This window comes from Mustela putorius, unplaced genomic scaffold (assembly GCF_011764305.1).
Source record: "Mustela putorius furo isolate JIRA1106 unplaced genomic scaffold, ASM1176430v1.1 tig00003834_pilon_pilon_pilon, whole genome shotgun sequence".
Taxonomy (NCBI): domain Eukaryota; kingdom Metazoa; phylum Chordata; class Mammalia; order Carnivora; family Mustelidae; genus Mustela; species Mustela putorius.
The window spans coordinates 87,495,864-87,512,749 of NW_025421987.1; the positions used below are offsets into that span (position 1 = coordinate 87,495,864).

At 39.6% G+C, this 16,886-nt stretch overlaps 1 protein-coding gene and 1 pseudogene across 1 annotated transcript; both read right to left on the reverse strand.

Moving 5' to 3' along the window:
• Positions 1–446: 446 nt before the first annotated feature.
• Positions 447–2,223, reverse strand: LOC123394427 (protein SET-like). Its single transcript, XM_045088719.1, has one exon. It carries the CDS (start codon positions 2,206–2,208, stop codon positions 1,339–1,341), a length of 870 nt encoding a protein of 289 aa, XP_044944654.1. The 5' UTR covers positions 2,209–2,223; the 3' UTR covers positions 447–1,338.
• Positions 2,224–16,175: 13,952 nt separating this feature from the next.
• LOC123394664 lies at positions 16,176–16,272 on the reverse strand (annotated as a pseudogene).
• Positions 16,273–16,886: the final 614 nt, after the last annotated feature.

Sequence of the window (16,886 nt, forward strand, 5' to 3'; positions counted from 1 at the left end):
CCACCCAGGTGCCCCTGTATAATTTCTCTTCACCTATCTTCAGGTTTTCTTTTCTTTCTTTTTTTTTTTTTTTAAAGGATTTTATTTATTTATTTGACAGACAGAGATCACAAGTAGGCAGAGAGGCAGACAGAGAGAAAGGGGGAAAGCAGGCTTCCCACTGAGCAGAGAGCCTGATGTGGGGCTCAATCCCAGGACCCTGAGATCATGACCTGAGCTGAAGGCAGCAGCTTAACCCACTGAGCCACCCAGGTGCCCTATCTTCAGGTTTTCTTTCCTCTTTCATCTCCATTCTGCTATTGACCACATCTGGTAGAACAGTGAATTTCAGATATTGTATCTCCTAGTTTAAAATTTTCCATTTAGCTAAAAAAATTGTTTTTCTTTCTCTGCTAAGAACTTTGTCCTCTTATTTATCTCAAGAATGTTCATCTTTTTTTTGTGTGTGTGTACACATTTAGTTTTATTGTAACAAAGCAACTTGTACACTTTTAACGTTTAAAACTGAGCATCATCTTTCCTTTCCAGTGAAACAAAAAGAAAATTTTAAAAATAAACAGGAACAAAATTACAATAGAGAATGTCAATTCCAAATAAGATCCTACAAGTTCTGCTGATTCTCCCATCGAGTGGCAGGGCTCAAGTCATCATTAGGAGAGAGTTTATTTTAAAAGTGTCATCTTAAACTGCAAGGATGTCCGTTAAACATCACAATTAAACATGCCAAAGGAGAAGCCATGTTGTCAAAATGCCCACTTAACCCACCCAAACATCTCAAACCCACCCTTTGCTGACCTTCTATAACCCCATTTTTTTAAGTTTTTTTTCTTCTTTTTTTTAAACAAGAGAAAGTAGAAAGGTACATGTTGGTAAATGCTAACTGTCCATATTCACATAGAGACACAGTGTAATCTCTGAGCCCAATATACAGAGAAAGGAGGAAAAAAGCTAGAATTCTATGCACTACTACACAGGGGCCTAGCACCCTCCAGCTTCCAGCAGAGCTAAGGGAGCAGAAGGTTTTTCTTTTTTCCCACAGAGCACGGTGGTGTTGATTCCATAAAGTTTTTGTTTTTGTTGAGACAGGAAGGGACAAAAATGAATTTGGAACAAAAAGGGGTAGAGATTCTTTTCCCACTGTATTCTGCTCAAGGTATTTTCCCCCAAAATAAGCTGAGAACCATGGTATAAAGGGAGAGAAAAAGGAGACTTCAAAAAACAGGGCGAATGAGCACAAGAGGAGAAAAGAAAAAGAAAAAGGAAAAAAAAAAGATGGCAACTTGCTCCCAGGGACTGAAGAAAATTAAAAAAGGAAGGTTGGAATCCATCAGTGTTCCATTAGCCATCTTCCCCTTCATCTTCCTCTCCTTCCTCCCCCTCATCATCATCTTCATCTTCTTCATCTTCATCCTCATCTCCTTCTTCATCAATATCTTCCAATCCTTCTTCTTCATCATCATCATCATCATCCTCTTCTCCTTCCCCTTCTTCGTCATCCATATTGGGAACCAAGTGGTACTGTAATGGATTTGGCCAAATATCATCTTTGATGACTTCTCCTAACTCATCTGCACCTGCATCAGAATGGTCAGTAAACCAGGTGAAGAAGCTCTCTGGTTCCTCATGCTGTCTCTTCCTGCTGGCTTTATTCTGTGTTTGACTTGAACGTTTCGTCAAATCCTTTCCAGATTTCCATTTGATTTCAGTGGACTTTGAAGATGGATCACCACTCTCATTCAGATGAAATTCTTTGGAGAGAACTTTATTTTCGAAGTAAGGGTTTTCATCAAAATAAAAATCTATTCTGTAACCTGATTTAATATCTTCAAATTCTGTCACTTCAACTCTTGTCAAATAATGCAGCGCCTCTTCATCCTCCTCCCCAAGCAGTGCAGACACTTGTGGATGGTTGACAAATGTTGTTACCCAAAAATTGGGGATTTTGGCGATCAATTCCGATCTCTTCTGAAAAAATGGTTGGCGGAGTTTGTTATATTTCTGTTCTACTTTCAAAATCTCCTTACTGGCTTGTTCATTAAGTCTGTCTGTTTCATTTTGTACTTCATCAATATGTTCAATTGCTTTTTGCTGTTCTTTTTCTCCTCTATGCAAGTGCTGGGATGTTGACGTCTGCCCTGGCTTGGGGGCAGGGGGCTGTCTCGGTTTCTTCATTTGAGGCGGGAGCGAAGACTGGCGTTTGGAGGCCATGCTGCGAGGAAACTCCAGGAAACCTGGAGAGAGGCACGTCTGGAAGCTCTGATTGCTCAAGAATGTTCATCTTTACCTCATGGTTATATTGGGTGTTATCAAGTCTGTGTCTGGTAATTCCAGTTGGGGCCATCTGTTGATTACCTTTTCTCCTGAGTACTGGTCAGACTTTTCTTGTTCTTTGTGCATTCAGTAATTTTGAATTCTACCCAGAACATCTTGAATACTACGTTAGGAGATTCTGGATTCTGTTAAAAATCCTCTAAAGAATATTGAATTCTTGTGTTAGTGGGCAATCAGTTGGCTTATATCCAGGCTGCAAGTTGTACCTCACCTTTTGGGAGTGGGGATTCTGAGGTCAGTTCAGTTTTCAAACATTTGCTATAGTATTTGGGTCAATCTGTCATATACACAGCTCTGAGTTTTGCTTAGGACAAACTCTTGAACTCTTGAAACCTTTGCTGCCCTTCTTTGGGTCTGCCATGCATGTGTACAATTGGGATATTTTAGGTATTTGTTTTTTGCATTTTGTCTAGAACTTTTGGTTGCAATCAGTGCAAAAGATAGACTATTGTTGGCTCATTGCAACTTAGCTGGCACTGGACAGCTTGTGTCCTGTGATACTCCTGAAGAAGGAAAAGGAGAAGGAGATTACAGGAACCCCAAGAAGATACAGAATCTACCCTGAAGTTGATAGAGTTCAAAGAAAATAAGTCCAATCTTGAGATAGACCCTTGTTAAAGAGAGAACATGGAAGGTACCAGAAACTCCTTGACCAAGGGAGGCTGGGCCAAGCAAGATTTTGATTGTAATCCCAACCTCTGACTTTTACTGAGTGGTAGATGATGATGCATTCCAAGCTGTGCAGAGACTAAAGAAGTTAGCCTGACCCCACCAGCAGGGACCAAAACAGAAATATTTACCTCTAAATTCAGAAATCTTATTCTATATACAGCGTTTTACTTAGGGATGTTTGGAAATATCCAGGTTTTTAAGAATGTTTAGAAAGAACTAGATTTTTTTCCTTTTATCTTTTAGTTTTTACTCAGGTGTTTTTACAGTGAGTAAACATGATTTCAAATAAAATTCACTATGTAAAAACCACATTTTCTCAAAAGGAAGTGAAGCAAGATCTCTTCACTTTCTCATTTATGTGTGCTTCACAATGTCAGTGTAAGTGGAATTCCTGGGCCAAGATTATTAATGTGCAGCTCAGTTTGTGGTTAAGATTAGGGCTGTGACAAGTTAAAGGTCAGTGTGTGGTAGGGGCTGGGTGTCATGGACGCTGATGCCATTTTTCCGTGCAAGGTGGGCCTCCCCCTGGGTCTTCACTTCAAGCAGTGAAGGTAGTCCATTCTGTGGTCCGTTCTGATCCCTTTCTCCTAGAGGCCATTGAATGGAAGAGGGCAGGTGCTTACTTTAAGCCAGGCAAACCAGAGTGCCTCCAGGAATATGAATTAGGACGGAGGCAAAACATGCAGATTCAAGACTCATAGGTGACTATCTTCTGCCAGCAGTCTAGAGAGAGAAGAGGCTCACCTTGGAGAAAGAAACAGTCGGAGAGAAACAGAACTGAAAGTTGGAAGGAGGGGGAGAGGGAGAGAATTCTAGTTCCCAAAAGCTTTCCTTTTTTTAAATTCCATTCCTTCTTGACACTCAGCTATATCCCTGCCTATGTGTCCCATGAGAGAGCAGTTCCTAGATTTTTGTACAATTTCTTCTTTAACTTCAGCTAGCTTAAGTTGATTTCTGTTATTTTCTCCCAAAGAGTACACGGGGTCAGGAATTAGTTTGTGAATGTGCTCAGGAACCAGGCTGAGATCTAGTTAGGAAGAATACTTAGGAACAAGGTAACCGAATTAGGTCACTAGATTAGAATTTAAAATAATTTTTTTTTTCAGGGAAAAAAAAAAAAGAAGTTGCTAGGCCTCATGAAATCAAACCTAGAACTCAGTTTTATCTATATTTATTTTATTTGCAATTAATTTCCTCACTGGCAAATCTCTTGTGGGCATAGACTTTCTACTTCATCTCTGAATTTTTTATAGAGATCTTTTATTCATTCAATAAATATTTATTATCTAAGATGTGTCAGGCACATAATAATTTAAAAAAAAATAGCAACGATAACTATAAATAATCATCTTGGGGTACCTGCTTGAAACGCATTTTTTTATTTAATTCTTGCAACACCCTGTAAATTAAATATCATAGACCCAGCTGTCCCAGTGCTTAGTTGTGGTTCAAAGCCACGACTAGTGAATTGCAGAGCCAGAATTTGTTCTCAGAGCTGCCTGACTCCAAAGCTTACGTTTGTAGAACGAATGAACCCTAATTTCACCAGCTTTTTCTTCTTTCTAGTTTTAAGACATTGGGAGGATGAGGCATTTATTCAACCTGCAGCTCTATGTTAGCAATCCTGTAAATACTAATAGTGGAAAAACTTGTCTTTGTAAAATGAGTCATTAAATTTGCTGCATGACAGAAAGTCTGGTTGTTAAAAGGAAATATGATGAAATGTCTCACTCATCATTCATATGGACAAGTTCTGAGGACTGCACTGAAGTTCTTTGTAAGTGTGGTACAAGAAAAAAAAGGACCTTGCAAAATAGCTTGTTTATGCCAGTTGAAATAGGTTGAGTCAGTGTTCAACCATTTGTTACTGAAGCATTTTGTGAATCAGAAATAAAATGCCATTTCCTTAGCATGATAAAGAATAACAAATTCTAAATAGTGCCTCGCATTATAATAAACAATGCACACCAAGTATGTCCTTGTCACAATTGGGTGCAAAACAAGGACAACTGGACAACTACTTTTTCTCTTTGTCCTTAACAATGTTGTGAAAGTTCTGTTGCTTTATCCTCTTGTTGTTGAGCTCCCTCTTTTTTTTTTTTTTTTTTTTTTTTTTACTCTCTCTTATTTTATTCATGTTTTCATCACTGTCTTCCATTGAACACACACACTTGGGAAGTATTTATTTTTTTAAGATTTTATTGATTTATTTGTATGTGGCGGGGAGACAGCATAAGCGGGGGTGTGGTGGAGGGGGCAGAGGCAGATGGAGAACCAGACTCCGCTGAGCAAAGACCGAGGCAGGGCGCCATCCCAGGACCTTGAGATCATGACCTGAGCCAAAGGCAGACGCTTAACTGACTGAGCCACCCTAGTGACCCAGGAAGTTTTTTTTGTTGTTGTTGTTGTTGTTGTTGTTGTTGTTTTTAATTTTTACTTGGCTTTTTTCTCCCAGCCTGGTTTCTTGGCTCCTCTTTGGCATGTGCTTGATTACTATCTGTCTAATCAGCTTGTTTGTGTTGAATGTGGGCAGCCATTTCCAGACATTCAGCTCTCCCTGAGACAGTGAGGATGAGTTCTCCATGACTTCCATCCCCGACATGCGTGTCTCCCCTTCGGACTCCAGGGTGGGGCTAAAGTCTCGAGTTCTATCTGCTCTTCTGAGACTGAGCACAGAGAGGGTAGGAAGAACACTCTGCTGGGGCTGTGTGCAGCCTTTGTTGAGTAACCTGGGTTTTAGTCTCTCTTCTGAGATCATGTTAAATATCTGGTACCAGGAATTAATCTATCATGTTGGCCATGCATCCCGTCCTCGTGGTAGAATACCTGAGAGTTTCCTGGGGCTTTTCCTGCATCCACTGAGAGCTGAAGTTGGGGCCTTTACTCTGATGGGTATTTTCTTGGACTGCTTGCTTACCTCTGAGTCTGCTTTCCTCTGGGTTAGGCAGTACTAGTGAGAACGCTCAGGAATTCATCCATCGTCTTCTCTCCTCAGGCCCATCATAGTGGGTATGAGGCTGCAGTGGGATTAGAAGCCAGGCCTTGCTCTGACAGAATCTCTCATTTCTTTCTTCAATAGCCACATTTTGAAGTTTCTGACTTGTAGTTTTACTCCTTTTCTTATTTTGTTGCTGATGGTGAATTTTCAGAGGTGTTAGTTTTTTCCTTTTGTGGTAGTCACTTGAAAGAGCAAAAAGATGAGAGGATATGAGAATAAAATTTTAAAAATAAAAACTTACAAGTGGGAATGGCAGCTAGCCTTACTAGTTGTTGAAGCACGTTACAAAAACACAGCAATTAAAGTAGGATATTCCAGGCATAAGAGGAGACAGACCAATGGAAGATAAGGTTGACCAGAATTAGACCCTAAGATATGCATAAAGAAGCTTTATGTATTTCAGTTGTTTAGAACAAAAGAAAAATCGCAGGCTTCCCCTCATATATGCTTGAAAAAGATTGCACATAGATTAGATAGTTAAATGAACTTAAAGTAGAAAGTAAAACTATTAAAAATTCTCTAAAAGTATGTAAAAGTGACTGCCAAGACTCTAAGTGGGAGAGAGAAGACACTTGAGTTTAAAATGAGAGGAACAGGGGTGCCTGGCTGGCTCAGTCAGCAGAGCACTTGACTCTTAATCTCTGGGATGTGAGTTCAAGCCTATGTTGAGAGTAGAGATTACTTAAAAATAAGTAATAAATACACTTAAAAAAAAGGAGAGAGAAAGAGAGGTCAAATTGGTAAGAAAAACACAACATCCCCCGTAAACATGTGGGTAGGGACAAGAAGAGACAAGCAACGAAAAGGAAAAAAACAATGACTAATAATTTTATGCAAATGCATTTCTCTCTAATAAATACAAATTAAAACAACAAAGTTATGCCGTGTCATTTTCAACCGTACAACTAATGAAAGATCCTTTTAAGTGGGAATATTTAATGTCATCATCAATTGGGCATCTTCGTACACTTTTGCTGAGGTTATTAATTATACAACACTTTGGATATAAAGTTGTCACATTTTATCATGGACATTAAAAATGTTCATATGTTTTGCATGGTAATTGAATTCCTGAGATTATATATGAAGGAAATAATCCCAAATGTAGGAAAAAAATCTCTGAGTGCAAAGATATATATTGTAGTATAATTCATAATGGAGAAAAATTGGAAAGAAGTTCAGTATCCAATAATGGAAGGATTATAATTATAGTATGGTTGCATGATGAGATTTCCATAAACAGTGATATTTGAAAATAATTTTGAATTACTCAAGAAATGTGTTCATAATTATGTTAAGTTTTTTTTGAAAAGGATATAGAATTGTGGTATATGATTATTAGTATGCCGAGAAAACGATTGGCATCAAAATGCACAAAAATACTACAAAAATCCAGTAGTTTTTTGATGGTGGAATTAACAGTACCTCTTTTCCCCTTTTATACTTTTCTGTTTTGTTGTTGACTCTCTGTTACAAGTAACAGAAATCCAACACCAGCCAATAGGAGCAAAAATAAACATTTATCAGTTGCGTAACCAAAAATCCCAAGGGTAGAGCACACTTCAACCTGGATCCAGGGGCCCCAATGACATGGTGATGAGTCTAATTGTCCTCTCATTTCATCTCTTCCCCGTGGCTTTCAGTGTGTCAGTAATGTTTTTCCTTGATACAGATGGCTTCTTCTGTGAGACCAGAGACGATGGCTGAAAAAGATGTCGTCTTCTGTCATTCTCATAGCTCTGTATTCCAAAATGGAAGACTCTTCTGATGTCTGTATGTCATACTCTCCTGAGCACAAACTGGTGGTTGCCAGAGGGAAGGGGTAATGGGCAAAATGAGGAAAAGGGAGCAGGAGGGAGAGCCTTCCAGTTATGGAATGAATAAATTGTGGGAGGAAAGGCACAGCGTAGGGAATAGAGTCGTTGGTATTGTAGTACTGTTGTATGGTGACAGATGGGAGTGAACTTGTAGTGAGCACAGAATAATGGAGTGTTACAGAATCACTGCGCCTGACATCTCAAACCAAAGAAACATTGTGTGCCAACTATATTTCAGTTAAGGAAAAAACAAAAAGCCCTGCAGTGTGTGATTACCCTTGTTAGGTCACATGGCCCCTCGTTCTAAGAAGCACATGCCTACTTCTGTTGCTAGTACTGGAGGAGTGGGGGGAAATGCTTGCATGGAGTTAGTCCCCTCTGAATCACTTTTGATGGGAGATCTGCAGGAAAGAATGCTTCTAAAATGAGGGGAAAGAGGAAAATACAACAATATTCTACAATAAACAAGTATCACATATAAATGGAAAAAAACAAACCTTATTTTTTCCTTTTTAATTTTAGTTTTTAGAGTTCAGGGTGGTAGAGGGGCAGAGGCAGAGGGAGAATCTTAAGCAGGCTCCACGCCCAGCTCAGAGCCTAAGGCAGGGCTCTATCTCACAACCCCAAGATCATGACCTGAGCCAAAATCAGAAGTCAGATGCTTAAATGACTGAGCCACCCAGGGGCCTAAATTTTATTATTTAAAAAAAAAGTTTTATTTATTTTTGAGTGTGAGAGAGAGAGAGAGTGAAAGAGAGCACAGAGCTGGATCCCAGGACCCAAATCATGACCAGAGCCAACATCAACAGCTGGATGCCCAACTGACTGAGCCACCCAGGAGAGCCTCCCAGACCTTATTATTTCTTTTTTTTAAGATTTTATTTATTCATTTGAGAGAGAGAGAGAGAGAGAGAGAGACAGCACAAGCAGGGGGGTAGGCAGAGGGAGAGGGAGAACCAGGCTCCCCACTGAGCTGGGAACCTGATGTGGAGTTCAATCCCAGGACCTGGAGATCATGACCTGTGCCAAAGGCAGGTGCTCAACACCTGAGCCACCCCATTGCCTCTCAAACCATATTTTTAAGAGCAAACTACCACCATCCACTCACCTCTCCCTAACCCTTCCCCAAGAAAGGAGAAAAAAAAAAAACCCTCAGCATTATTCAGATTTGACTGCTAAGAGTGTGTCATTTCATTTAGAAACTAAATGAATGAATTAAAAGAAAAAGAAATAATTCTTATAATTGAAGGTGATACACGGTTATCAATTACTGGAAGCACCAAGCCTAGCAATGAAGTGAAAAGCTATTTTGAAGTAAAGTTCATACTATTGGAGAAACAATGTATATTAAGTCCCGAGTTATGATATAGAAAATCAAGTTTCAGGGCGTCTGGGTTGCTCATTCATTAAGCATCTGCCTTTAGCTTAGGTTGTGATCTCAGAGTCCTGGGACTGAGCCCAGCATTGGGCTCCCTGCTCAGCGGGAGGCCTGTTTCTTCCTCCCCCACTCCTCCAGCTTATATTCCCTTCCTTGCTGTCTCTGTAAAATGAATAAATAAAATCTTAAAAAAAGAAAATCAAATTTTGAGTTAAAAATGCTGTCCCATCCCTCGAAAGACCCCCAAAACCAAAACCAAAAAAAGAACTCAAGTAAATAAAACCATCAAAGACATGAGAACTGGCTTCTATCCAGCAGCAAAGTGTTAAAAACTCTGATGAGAATTTGGGGACCATCCCACTCACAAGTCTTCCCACATAACATTTTCTTATAAAGGGAACTATTCTCATGGGAACACAGTAGCTGAAGGCTTCGTAGGTAAATAAGCAGGGGTGAGGTTAAGACTTAGGACGGTCTTACCCAACCCCAATCACTCATGTTGCCTCATGCATTGGCAGTTTGTTTTTCATGGCTCCATGATATTCCATTGTATGGATGGAGCACAATTTGTTTAGCCATTGATGGACATTTGGGGTTTTCCTAGTATTTGGCTATTATGAAAAAATCAGCTCTGAGCAGTTTGTACAGCTCTTTTGGGGGGCATATGTTGCTATTTTTCTTGAGTAAATACCTCGAAGTAGAATTCACGGGCCAAATGGTAAGAGGAAAATTTAACTTTTAAAGAAGCTGTCAAACTCTTTTCCAAAGTAACAGTACTATTTTATATTTCCGCTGGCAGCCTATGAGAGTTCCAGATGCTTCCCATCCTTGCCAACACTTATTATTTTCAGTCTGTTTAACTGTTAGTTATTTTAGTGTATGTGAAGTGAGATTTCATGTTGATTTTGATGTATATTTCCCTGATGACAAATGAGATTGGTTAAAAATTTTTAAATGTGCTTTAATGAGTATTTATACATACTCCTTTGTGAAGTTCCTGCTCAAATCTTTTGCTCATTAAAAAAAAAAAAAAATCGAGAGGAAGGTACAGAGAATTCTCATGATCTCCCCACCACAAAATTATTAACATCCTCTGGCAGAGTGGTACATTTGTTACAACTGATGTACCCACATGGATACAACATTATTATGCAGGTTCATAGTTTATGTTAGGGCTCACCCTTGGTGTTGCACATTCTATGGGTTTGGACAAATGTATAATAATATTTGTTCTTGTTCTTTTAAAAAATGTAACATTTGGTATATATTAACTATAGTATCCCATGGAGTGTTTTCACTGCCCTAAAAATCCTTTGTGCTCCACCTGCTCATCCCCTGACTCCAAATCCTGGCAATCATTGGTCTTTCTACACTTCTTCATAATTTCACAATTTCTAGAATGCCATATAGTTGGAATCATACAGTAGTAGGTAGTCTTCTCAGATTGGCTTCTTTTACTTAATAATATGCAAACTGTCAACCAGTTAATGTTTATCTTTTACTGCAAAATTGTCTTATGGCCAACTAGTTATGTGATGAAAAGTCTTGTAGTAATGTCTATGGCAAAGATGCTTATGGCCAAAGTACCTACAACAAAGTTTTCATTTCAGCTATTGTATTTTCCAATTTCTAGATGTTCATTTGTTTTTTATATTTTGCATTTCTGATCTCATTATGTTGTTTTTTTTTATATCATTGAGAATGTGAAGCGTATTTATAATAGCTGTTTTCATGGCCTTGTCTGTCCTCTTGTTCCACCGTCTCCAGCATGTCTGCATCATTTTATGTTGAGTAGCTTTTCTTCTGGTTAGGAGTCATGTTTTCCTTCTTCTTCACAGACCTAGCAATGCTTGGTTGAATTCTGGACATTGTATATTTTAGATCATTGTGCTTTGGCTTTTGTCGTATGTCTTTAAAGAACAGTTTGTGTGTGTATGTTTTGTGTGTGTGTGTGTGTGTGTGTGTGTGTTTTGTTTGTTTTTGTTATGCAGTTAAATTACTTCTGGATTCATCTTCCAGAGAGGGTCTAGAATAACCTATACTGTAAAGTTAATTTACCCCCACTCTTAAGCCTGGACATTCTAGAGTCTCTTGCAAAGGCCCTGTGTTGCCCATCTACCTGGAGTAGTGGGGATTTGAACAGTTCCTGGATCTTTCTAGGATCCAGTGAATTTTTGGTTTTCTTTCTCTAGAGGTCATTCTTTTGATGTTGTAGGATTTCACTGTATCATGTGCAGACTGGTTTTTAGTGAAATATTAAAAGTGATCCTTATTCAAATTTCTGGAATTCTTTCTTGCATTATTATCCTTTCAAGAATTACTACCCATAAATTCAGCCTCCTCAGCCTTCCAGAACTCCAAACTCCCTCTCCTCAGGCCAGTTTGCATGCCCTCATCGGTCCCACAGCTTGGACATTGTCCCTAGGTGGAACGGTTGGGCAAGTGGAGGGCTTACCTCATTTCCCTCCCCCTTTCCTCAAGGATCATAAGCCTACACTACCTGTTGTCCAATATCCAAAATTCATTTTTCCTATGTTTCCTCCAGTTGTCTACTTGCTTGTGGTGGAGGAAGAATTCCAAACTCCATTACTCTGGCCTGGTTGGAAATGCAACCCCAGAATCTAATGATACTGGAGAATTATCAGTTACAGTACCAACTTATAAATTTTGGGCTCTTTTTTCTTTCAATTTTATGAACCAGCAGACTTTAAAAAGTTAGTAGTGTTATTATACATTTGGTATTTCTTTATTAATGAAATATAAAGGCACTTGCTTTTATGTAAGTTGCTGGTCATTTATCAGTGGCCAAAACATTTAATAATATATTTGGATTTTTTTCTGATTACAAAGATAATGAATTTTCATTGCAAAACAATTGGGAAGTACAAAATAGTTTAATAACAACAACAATAAAAAAAAAATCTTAACTCCAGTTCCTGGAGACTGTTACAATAAATATTTGATTCTATCAGTTCTTTTGCATATATATATATATATATATATATATATATATATATCTTAAGTTCCTGTATTGGGGAACAAGGTAGAGTGTCACAGGTAACCTCCAAATTATAATTTTTTTAAAGCTTTCTTTTTTAAAAAAATATTTTATTTATTTATTTTACAGGACAGAGACCACCAGTGGGCAGAGAGGCAGATAGAGAGGAAGGGAAGCAGGCTCCCTGCTGAGCAGAGAACTTGATGTGGAGCTCCATCCCAGAACCCTGACATCATGACCTGAGCTGAAGGCAGAGGCTTTAACCCCCTGAGCACCCAGGTGCCCCAATAGATTTATTTATTTATTTTTATTTTTTAAAAGAATTTATTTATTTATCTGACTGAGAGAGAGATCACAAATAGGCAGGCAGGGGGTGGGACAGTCTTCCCTGCTGAGCAGACAGCCCAATGCAGGCCTCCATCCCAGGACTCTGAGATCATGACCTGAGCGAAAGGCAGAGGCTTAACCCACTGAGCCACCCAGGTACCCCTCCAAATTATAATTTAAACAAAAATTGTCAGAATATTTTAGAATACAGTTTGGAGGTAAAATAATTCTGTTTAAAGCATTTTTAACATTGAAACAGCTTAGGCTACAAATACATATAGCAAATCATGCTGTGCACAGGAAACTAATATAATGTTATATGTCAGGTATATTGCAATTAAAATAAAACACTGCATTAGAGGAATGAATGTTAGCTTTTATGAATGTTAGGTTTTAGCTTTTATTCTAGTTAGCTTTTATAATCTTTCCTAAGAACAGGTTGAGTTTTCATTGGTTCACTTGCTCAGATACTGAAAGAATTGTGGGCATTGTTCTCAAGAAATTTAACCAAGTGTGTTGAAAAGTTAGCTGATTCTTTTTATACTATTCTTGGTCCCTCTGAATAGAAGGTCAGCAAGTCTAGTAATAAAAAATAATGCACATTAAAATGACAAAGAAGCTTAACCCACCCTAGATCTGTGTTCTCAACATTTTTTTTTTAAAGATTTTATTTATTTATTTGACAGAGAGAGATGACAAGCAGGCAGAGAGGCAGGCAGAGAGAGAGGAGGAAGCAGGCTCCCTGCTGGGCAGAGAGCCTGATTTGGGGCTCAATCCCAGGACCCTGGGATCATGACCCGAGCCGAAGACAGTGGCTTAACCCACTGAGCCACCCAGGCATCCCATCAACATTTTTTGATTTATTGCATAAGTTGAATTCTAGGAATTCTGGTGGCACTCAAGAAGGGTTTGGTAAACAAGTCAATAATCACTCCTGAAATAATAGTGCCTCCCAGTGTGTACAAAACACCTTAGCTAACATACTAGTTGTTTGGTTGCCTTACACACTGCCTCACAGTTTGAGAACTCTGAGTTCCTTGACTTTGCTCTCATATATGGTTTCTGGTAAATGGATCTCAGGGTGGAATGAATCTTTGTTTAGGCGGTGGCATTTTCCAAAATGCATAATTTTTACAGCAGAGAAGGAGGCATTTGAAAGAAGGACGAACTTCAGGACAAGGGAGGCAGGCTAAGAATGAGTTATTCCTGCAAGGGATTCTTGTGCTGGGATTAACTTTAGGGGCTTTTTTTGGACTTTGGCAAAAGCCATACTCTGAGCATTTTTTTAGGTTTGCTCTTCTTACAATGTTGTAATTTCCTTAGTTTTCCTGAGCCCTTTATCATAGTCTTTTGTGGAAGGGTTGGGGACAAGAAAGGAATAGGGCAATCAAATAAGGTGAGGCTTGCCTCACATCAACCACTTATTTTGTGGAGAGGAGGGAGTGAATTATGGGGCTAGTATTCCATAGAGTCTGGTGGGGAACAGGTGGTCTGGAAAAGCTGGGAGAAGCTGCCGAGCTGCCGAGCTGCTCCACTCATGCAAGGGTCACCTGGCGTGACCTAAGACAGAACCTTTGCTTTTCCAGTATTTTTTATGGAAGAAACGGACCCTTAAAAGAGATAGGAGGAATTGGAAAGTTGGGGTACACAGCATATTTGTAAAAAAAAAAAATTGGGACCATAAAGAATATCCAGCATTTGCCCTGCTTTCTCAGATAAGTTGAATGTCATAAAATATAGTTTGTAAATGTGAAATTTTATTATTATTATTATTATTATTATTATTATTATTTTAGAGACCACCAGAGCATGGGGGAAGGGGCAGAGAGAATCTTAAGCAGGGCTCCATACTGAGGGAGGTTTGATCTCACCACTCTGAGGTCATGACCTGAGCCAAAATTAAGAGTTGGTCACTTAACTGACTGAGCCACCCAGGTGCCCCCATAAATGTGATTTTTATATGGATGCATAATCTTCCATTATATGGATGTTCCTTAGTCCGTCTGGGCTATTGTAATAGAATATCACAGACTGGGTGACTAACACAACTAACACAATAGAAATTTATTTCCCAGTTCTGGAAGCAGGGAATTCTAAGACCAGGGTGCCAACACAGTCCAGGACTGGTGAGAACTCTCTCCCTGGTTTGCAGATGGCCATCTTCTGGCTGGGTCTGACTTGGTGGAGAGAGAGTGATCATGTCCCTTGCATCTCTTCTTATGAGGGCACTGATTCCATTCACTAGGGCTCTACCCAACCACGTCACAAAGGCCTCACCTCCAAATACCAACACATTAGTCATTAGGCTTCAATAATAAATGAAATTTGGTGAGGGGACACAAAATTTTAGTTCACAGCGGGGTGTCACAGTGATTTGTTACAATAATGTTTATACCCAGAAATGAGACATGTTGGCAGATGTGTATATAGACAGGGCAAAATGCCTGACTATTGGCTATTTTGGGGAATGGTGTCAGAGCCCAAAAAACTTGGAAGTCTCCATGCGGGGCTGTTTGGCTGAGTATTAATGACAGCTGGAGGATGGAGATGAGGAGAAGGCCTCCCAGATTCACAGATGAGTTTGGACAATGTTATTAACAGAGTAAACTGTAAAACCCAAGCTTATGAAAGCGTAACTGTTTTCTGTAACTTGAATTTGTAGAAGACTTCCTTAATATTCTGGTCGTGTGTACACACAGGTCTTGACTAGCGGAGGTCTAGCAAAGGTCGAGTCAGGGCTCAGTTAAGAGTTGAAGTAGAAAAAAAATAAAAAATAAAAAAAAATTAAAGTAGCCGGTTTTTTCTCAGATTCATGCATTCCTCTTGACGTATTCCCAGTAAGATCTTATCTGGTTCACAGTCTTGATTCCTTGGCAAGCACGTTTATTTTGGTAAACAGGAATACATTACATCCGAATCCTGAAGACAAAGATCTTACTGTCTTCCTTACTCATGATAAAATCCCAGCCACAAAACAAGGATGCATGACTTCTGGTATTCAAATGAAGAAAAGTTCTATTGAGTTGCTTTCCCGCCCTGGAAAACTTTCCCTCAGAGAATAATTTCATGACGGGGAATTCTGTGAGGAATAATACAATGCTGCAAATGTCCTCATGCCAAACTGCTTTCAACAAGGCAGTGTTTTCTCTGGAACTGGAAATCATGACGCAGCTCAGGCAGAGCTTGCTCCCTGTCTTCAGTCATAAAAGAGAAGGCGCATTGAGTGGAACTCAGGTATAACAGAGGTTTAAGATACTCATAAGTAACAACCGAGTCAAAGATCAGATGATTTGTCCAGATTTCCCCTATTTAACAAAAGAGCATATCATTATACCCCATCTTTTCCTATGATGGAGAAGTCTCACACACAAAAAAAATCTGCACTTTTTGAGAGAGATGGCTTCAAAATGTGTAGGGAATGATGGTCCCCACAGCGAACATGTGAACCTGTCATTTCCTTTGCTGTTCACTTGTCTGTCTGTCTTTCTTTCTTTCTTTCTTTAAAGATTTTATTTATTTGACAGAGAGAGATCACAAGTAGGCAGAGAGGCAGGCAGAGAGAGAGAGAGAGGAGGAAGCAGGCTCCCTGCTGAGCAGAAAGCTCGATGCGGGGCTCTATCCTAGGACCCTGAGATCATGACCTGAGCCAAAGGCAGAAGCTTAACCCACTGAGCCACCCAGGCGCCCTCACTTGTCTTTCTGATAAGAACAGATACTACACTTGATCTTAGCCAAAAGGCCGAGAAGCGATTCACTTGTCTTTCTTAATGTGAGTTTCTCTCCTGAGGGTTAGTATTATAAAGATAGGTATTTTGCATTCAATATAGCAAATGATGGCAACTGTTTTGTGTATATTCAAAATTCTTTTTTTTTTAAGATTTTATTTATTTATTTGAGAGAGGGATTGTGAGAGAGAGCATGAGAGGGGAGAAGGTCAGAGGGAGAAGCAGACTCCCCATGGAGCTGCAGCTGGGAGCCCGATGTGGGACTCAATCCTGGTACTCCGGGATCATGACCTGAGCCGAAGGCAGTTGCTTAACCAACTGAGCCACCCGGGCGTCCCCATATTCAAAGTTCTTAGAAAGGGTGGTTAAGGGTAGTTCTAGTAGATTTGGCTATTGCCTAAAGCACTGTGGCACAGAGGACTGGAAGGTCCTGTTATTTCCTTTGTATTCTTTGTATTCTTGTTGCTAGGTTGGCCCCATGACTAGGTCCGGGCAAAGGAGCAGAGGCAGGGTATCCCTTCCAGGCTGAAGTAATGAAGTGTCTGTTGCCCCTTCCCACACACTGGACTCTCCTTCCATGAGGAGAGGGGAAGCCAAATGTTAATAACGAATCATGGGAGTCACAAGATGAAAGGACCCT